Raw genomic sequence first — 7607 nt, 5'->3', positions numbered from 1 at the left:
GAAGTTCCAATATGTTGTACTGTGTGTACATGTCTGAGTCTGTGTGTATGTGTATTTATATGTCTGTCAATGAAATTGGTTCATAGATACTTCCCTCTGAAATAGTATTAAGTAACCATAATTGTTATGGTCATATCAAAAGGAGTTGACTAGTTCAATAGTGTTCATTTTAACTTAACAATATAGAACATGGTTTAAGGATTTGGAGTAAAAAAATATAAGATGTATAATTTGAGCTACTCTAAGATCTTCCCTTTATTAGCTGCTTGATTTTGTTAAGATCCTTAAGTTCTCTCTGCTTCTACTCCCTAGTGTGTAAAACAAGTACAAACATGATAGTGGTAATCATCTCCTAGGTTTGAAATGAGGAATAACCAAATGCCTGAAAAAAAAAAAAAAAAAACAGAGTGCAGTAAGTATTCAATAAGTTAATTAAAACTAATTTCATTGAAGTATAGTTGATATAAATTAAGTTTTAGTTAATGTTACCTTATGTATTATTATTAACATTAGTTGCTAAAATTCTTTACTGTGGTCCACATGAGTGGAATAATACCATGAACAGGTTTCTATTGTGCCATGCCCATAGCAATCAATTCTTAAAAGCATATATATCACCTATTGTAAAGTTATTGCATTGAAGAAACCTGGTTTCCTGTACCCTTTTCATCACTTTAACATCATCAATGCCTTAATACACTTAATTACATTTTAAAAGTTAATTCTCTGGCTTCCATCTCCTTACTGAACCTCAGCCCACTTCATCCAAGTCACACAAATCTCTTTCACAGACTTCTACGTAGGATTCCCTCTCTCACAAATAGCTCTTCTCATTATACTCATGTTATCCTATTCTTGCAATTGTATTCTAATATTTACACTCATATTTGCATTTTCTCGTATACTCACAATGGAACAATTTTCAAGAGATCAGACCATTTTTTATCTCAAGGAAAATATCATATGAATTTAGAATCCAGTAGAATATAGACATTTGGTATTTATTAGATGGAGAGGCTTAATAAACTGAAGGTTGAGCTAAGAAAAAGCAGTTTTTTCTGGTAATGTGGTAAACAATAATATGAACTACACAGAGACTAGGAATGATGTGACAGAATTCATTCTACTGGGACTCACAAAGATTCCAAAGATGCAGAAAATCATATTTGTTGTGTTTTTGGTCATCTAACTATCTCTATGGTAGGAAATGTGCTCACCATCATCACCATCACTACCAGCCCATTAATGGGGTCCCCCATGTATTATTTCCTGGATCACCTCTATTTAATTGATGCTTGCTATTCATGTGTCAATACCCTTAAACTGGTTGTAGACTTGCTCTATGAAAAGAAAACAAGCACTTTCACTGGATGCATGATCCAAATATTTGGGGAACATTTCTTTGGATATGCTGATGTTATCCTGCTTACTGTGATGGCCTATGACTGCTATGTGGCCATCTACAAGCCCTTGCAGTATGCAATCATCATGAATCAGCAGCTTTGTGACTTGCTAGTGGGAGTTTCATGGATGGGAGTCTTTCTTCATGGATTCATACAGATCTTTTTCATCTTCATGTTACCCTTCTGGTTTCCTAATGTCATTGATCATTTTATGTGTGATCTAAATCCTTTTCTCAATCTTGCCTGCACTGATACACATACTCTAGGCCTTTTTGTTGCTGTAGACAGTGTATTTATCTGCCTGATAAACTTCCTACTCTTGGTTGGCTCCTATGGGGTAATCCTTCACTCCCAAAGATTGGAGGCCAGATGTAAAGCCCTCTTGACCTGTGTCTCCTATATCACAGCAGTTGTTATAGTCTTTGTGCCATTCATATTTGTGTACCTGTTACCATCAGCTACTTTAACTATCGATAAAGCAGTTGCTGTATTCTACACTATGATAACTCCTATGTTAAACCCCTTAATCTATACCTTGAGAAATGCCCAGATGAAAAATGGTATTAGGAAATTGTGTAGTAGTAAGGCTACTTCAACTGAACTATAAGTATGCCTTGCAGAGCCTCCTTTCCTGACCACTTGCATCTCTCACAAGCATCCTATCCTAATAAACCTATTTCTTGCCTATCAAAAAAATAAATATATAAATGCTCCTGTAAACCAAATCTGATTGAAGACAGGAATGTGTCATAATGATATTTTGTTAATCTCAGCAAATAATACCTATGAAATAAAGAAAAAAATCACCACAAAGCATAGATTCTGCAAGGAGAGTTGAAATGGGTGAAAGAAAAAAGGGGGGAGGGGACTATCCCAGGACTATTCTTCAAATATTTGGAAAATTCTATCAAATTGGTACTCACTATCACTAAATTCATCCGTTAATATGGATTTGAAACTTTTATTCTAATAAAATGACATAAAGGCAATAAACAAATATACTGGTATTTAGTAATAATCTCTGCAACAATCCAAAAAGTTGGGTAGGAACTGCTGTTATCACCATTAACAGCTGAGGGAAAAAACAGAAATGGGTAAGTTCCAAAACAAATATTAAAGAACAAATAACCAGAATATAACTGATCACTCAGACTATGATCTTAACTTCTGTGAGAAATCGTCAGGAAATGATGACAAAAAGGTAACATAACTAGAATAGTCACCATTCATAGAGGTGGGCTGTGGGACTGTGCTGGACCATATATATATATTTAATAAATAATGTGATCTATTACATGTATATCATCATATGCAGAAATAATTTCCTTTTAGTTTTAATATATGTGTTGCACTATATATTAATATATATTAGCATATGTACTATTATAGAGTTGGTTTATTAAATATAACTAAATTCAAATAATGTTGTTAGTAAATCTGCCCATTTTTAAATATCATGGCTGATGGTTAGATATTTCCTATAACATCAAGTTATGTAACTCCCATAGGAATATAAAAGATGGGCTATTTAATCTCTCAAGGATACATAATGAATATTACATCATGTTTCCAAATTTCCTTATATCACTCAGAAACATTTTGTATTCTTCATGTGACCATCTTATGGTGATAAACAATCAGAATGAGGCATTTCATTTTATTAAAAGTGTTAAAGTAATGTTCATGAATTTCAATGTATTGAACAATTATATTGGAGTTCCCACTGAGGCACAGTGGGTTAAGAATCACACTGCAACAGCTCAGGGTCACTGTTGAGGCATGGGTTCAATCCCCAGTCTAGTGCAGTGGGTTAAAGGATCAAACATTGCTGCAGCTGCAGAGTAGGTAACAGCTGTGGCTGGGATTCAATCCCTGGCCTGGAAACTTCCAAATGCTGCAGTACAGTCATTAAAAAACCAAAAAAAAAATAGTCATAATATATGTGCATTCTTGTAAACAAGAGTTTGAACAAGCAGAATAATATGTGGTTTATAATAATTACCAAATGAATAAATATAAGTATAAAGATGAATACATTTAATAAAATAAAGAAAAAAGTAGTACTGGAGCCTATAAAAATATTTCTACCTTTATCTGAGACTCTTATTTATATATCTTCTGGAAACTACAATTTGTTTTTGTTACTGCTAAAACTAGGAATAAGAAAATTTATTCAAACTGAGTATTCATTATATGAAGAAATAGTTTATCTTGATATTCTTCCTGCTCTCAAAAAGATTTCATCACACTATAAATGTAGCTTGTTTTTTGCTATATTTCTATGTTAATCAGTTTGCTTTTTGGTCACATACATCATTAAAAGCAGTTTTTGGACTGCATAGTTTCATCTACACAAATTTGGCAGTTTCAAAAGAAACATATTCCATTCATTTTTTTCCAGCATTCATTCATTAAACAACAAGTCTTTTGAGTCCAAGGATGGCACCAGGTACATTGAGGGTTGTGGGGCTTCAGTGGTGAATAAAGAAAAACCTGAGTGAGGCTTTAACAGAGAGACTCCTAAAAGACAACAGAAAACTACATCACAGTATTATAACCAGTAAGATAATGAAGCACAGTGTGCATAAAAGTTTGTTTGGAAGACACACAACAAAGACCTTGGTGGGTCAGAAAAAAAAAATTCAGGATGAAAAGACATCAAAATGGGATGCAATGGATAAAATAGAAGCAGCAGAATGAACAGTTATCAGGGAGAGTAACATTGTTGCTATGCGGTAGAATATATACCAAAGGTCAGAAGGTGAATATAAGGCTGAAGAATTCCTAATAAATTATATAACTCTCATGAGCTCCCCTCCAAGCCAATGCTGATTCTCCTCAGGATCTACCACAGATACCTCAAGTTGCTTTTAGTTCTTTAACAAGTCAAATGTCCCAGAAGGCCCCTAAAAGTGAGGTACAACGTGACTCATGAGGGTGAATTACACTCTAACATAACTACTTGTGTTTTCTAACAGACAGAAATCTAGGGAATATATGTGGGAATGGATAATCATAGGAAAAAAACATAAATTTTGATCAGGCTTTATTTGTTGATAAAAGAGAGATTCTGCATTTAACATTGCTGCTGGAAGAGTTAAGAAAGACTCCAACAGTTTGCATGGTGGTGATGAACACATGAACTGAAAGATGGCCCACAGTGAGTGGCTTAGAAATGCCAAAGTTGCCTTTGTTTAATGTTATTAAAGCTGTGAATAAATTAGAATATTTGATTCAATGTGTCAATTAAAATCTACTCAGCCACACTGGGAGGATGCAGAGACACAAATTTCATCAATACCCTGAGAAATAAATTTGTAGAGAGAGCTTCACCATTCTTGACAAGATCTGTGATGGCTGTTTTCCATGGGCCAGACCATTAGTGAAAATTATGGTCACTGGTTTTGGAAATCCAAGTTCAATGGAAGTAACCTAATCCCAGATATCAATGGCCAAACTATGGCAGTTAATCCCAAAGGCAATGTGGGCATGGTTACCAGAATGGATAACAGAGTCAAAATAACGAGCAGAATAATACACACAAGAACAATTATCATGTTGTCTAGTTGATATTGGTTTCCCTAGAAGTGAAATAAATAATAATTGTAATCAATTCTTAGTTCATCTGTGTTAGCAGAACATTTCTAGCTTATGTGAACCCAATGCTAACTGGAATCACAAAAGCAGAGATTCATGTCTTTGCAATCAATTCTTGAATTTAAAACAATTTATAGATTTATAATTGAGTAAAGGGGAGATTGGGTCCTCTTGTGGAAGGACCCTTGTATATTGCTAAAAATTTACAATGTATCTTTCTCCCAGGCTTCTCCAATGGAACATATGGCATTTGATTGAGTAAATTTGCATTGTGGAAAAGGAAAGAATCAGAACTTTCAGGACTACTGACTGATCTGAAAATTATTCCAGGAGATCCAAAACAATACTGTGGAACAGCAGAGTAGTAGCTGATAGAAATTTTTATGATTTTTGGAACTTCAGTTCAGGTCTATTTGCAGTGGTCCATGGTCACAGAACCCATGCTGCAGTTTTTTGCCCAGTTCCAGAACACATAATTGGAATGGGATAATTAGCAATGTGCAGAATACCCACATTGATTCCCTGACATGTGAAGTAAGGGGTAGTGTGGTGAGAAAGGCAAGTGGGAGGCATTACTACTGTAATGAGTCTGTTCTTGACTTGGATATAAGAAGATTTTCTTTAGGTATTGAGCCACAGTGTATATGCTAATTAATAAACTTTATTTTTAGAGTGATTTTAGGGTCACAGCTAAATAGAGGGAAAAGTACAGAAATCCCATATACCTCTGGTCTCCACAATGGAACAATCTTCTCATCAGAATGATACATTTGTTAAAAACAAAAGAACTTACATTGATTCATCATTATCACCCTAATTCATAGTTTATTTTACATTAGGGGTCCCTCTTGGGACTGTATATTCTATGGGTTTTGACATATATAGTGACAATACCCAAAACAGTAGTAACATACAGAAGACTTTTACTGCCCCCAAAATCCTCAGTGCTCCACTAGTCCATCCCTCTTCCTTTCCTAACCCTTACATTCACTGACAGTTTTTCTGTCTCCAAAGTTTTGCATTTTAAAGAATGTCCTCTACTTGGAGAACAGAACTGTGGTTGCCAAGGGGGAGGGCAAGGGAGTGGGATGCACTGAGAGCTTGGGGTTAATAGATGCAAATATGGCATTTGGAGTAGATAGTATAGCACAGGGAACTACATCTGGTCACTGGAGGATAATGTAAGAAAAGATGTGTGTGTGTGTGTGTGTGTGTGTGTGTGTGTGCGCGCGTGCGTGTGTGTGTGTGACTGGGTCACTTTGCTGTACAACAGAAAATTGATAAAACACTGTAAACCAGCTATAGTGGAAAAAATAAAAATCATTTAAAAATTTAAAAAATAATTTCTTATAGTTTAAATTATATAGCAGGGAGCATTTTCAGTTTTGATTCTTTCAGGTTGTGATATACACTTAAGTTTCCTGCATATATTTGCCTAGCTTAATAGCCCATTAATTTTTTGATCTGAATAATATTTCATTATCTATCTATACTACCAAATATTTATCTATTTACCTACTGAGGAATAGTCTTATTTTTTTTCCAGGGTTTGGTAATCATGAATAGAGCTTCTGCAAACATCCATGGGCAGTCAAACTTCATTTTTTGTTTTGTTGTTTTGTTTTGTTTCTTCATCAGTTTTTAGGCCACATCTTAGTTGTCTTTTGCTATTTTTTTTCTTGTTGTTGTTGGTTTTGTTTTTGTCATTGTAACAGAAGAGGTCTTTGATTCTTGATAAAATGACTAGTCATTTACCCATCATTTTAATTTTATTTGGCCACAGCATGCAGAAGCCCCTGGGCCATGTATCAAATCCATGCCACAACAATGCTGGATCCTGAACCCACTGAACCATAGGGAACTCTTATCAATTTTGGATAGATAATGGTGGTAGAACAGTTAATTTTTTTATACTGGTCCTCAAGTTTTGTTAGAAATGTTATTAAACTCAGATTAGTAAGTGAAACACTAGTAAATTTATTGTCAGAAATTTGAAGTATTAATTCTTGTTTTGTAATCACAGGCTATTATTATTATATTCAATAGGGCACCAGGAAAGTCTACCTCCAGGAATCACCTTAAAACAGATTCCACTCTAAATATCTCTTTGTTGCACAACTCATTTCTGAATGGCGCTAGATTATGTCCATGTGAATGTTTTCCAGTAAATTTAATAAATTATTTTATTTTTACTTTTCAACTTCTCCACTACCACTGAATGTGTATTGCTGTGTGTTCTGAGCCTGAGGTCCAAGGTATTTAAAATACAATTATTATGAGAAAGCAATTTTTTCTTCACAAATTACTAATAAATATAGCATTGCCTTCCTTTGGCTCAATTATCTTTTCCAAGAAGTTTACATTATATATGCCATCTAATATGTCACCAGTTAACTTAGTTGCTAATTAACTTTATTATACTGAAGTTTGAATTGGTTAATTATTACTTTAACTTGTCCTATTTTTCTCATTCCTCCCATTTAAGGTAGTTCTTGTCCCTTTCTTTCACACCCACCTGTTTTCTTTCATAAAGTCGTTTAGCCAATACACTTCTTCAAATTAATTTTGTTCTTCTTTGAAAATAATATTTGATGCTAATTTTTTTTC

At 34.2% G+C, this 7607-nt stretch overlaps 1 protein-coding gene across 1 annotated transcript; it reads left to right on the top strand.

Annotated features, from left to right (window-relative positions):
- Window positions 1–1197: 1197 nt before the first annotated feature.
- LOC100510954 (olfactory receptor 4C13-like) lies at window positions 1198–2010 on the top strand. The gene has a single exon (XM_021082023.1). The coding sequence runs from the start codon at window positions 1198–1200 to the stop codon at window positions 2008–2010; it is 813 nt and encodes a 270-aa protein (XP_020937682.1).
- Window positions 2011–7607: the final 5597 nt, after the last annotated feature.

The sequence above is a fragment of the Sus scrofa genome, chromosome 10, assembly GCF_054392235.1.
Source record: "Sus scrofa isolate SSC_HxYL_T2T_F1_AM1 chromosome 10, Sscrofa_HxYL_maternal_Yorkshire_Landrace_v2.0, whole genome shotgun sequence".
Classification (NCBI taxonomy): domain Eukaryota; kingdom Metazoa; phylum Chordata; class Mammalia; order Artiodactyla; family Suidae; genus Sus; species Sus scrofa.
The sequence above is the reverse complement of the archived record's forward strand: the minus strand, read 5'-3'. Positions and strand labels throughout refer to the sequence as shown.

What these genes read in the sequence shown, in the direction of transcription:
- LOC100510954 (XM_021082023.1), top strand. Translation starts at nt 1,198, where the DNA reads ATGGTAGGAAATGTGCTCACCATCATCACCATCACTACCAGCCCATTA.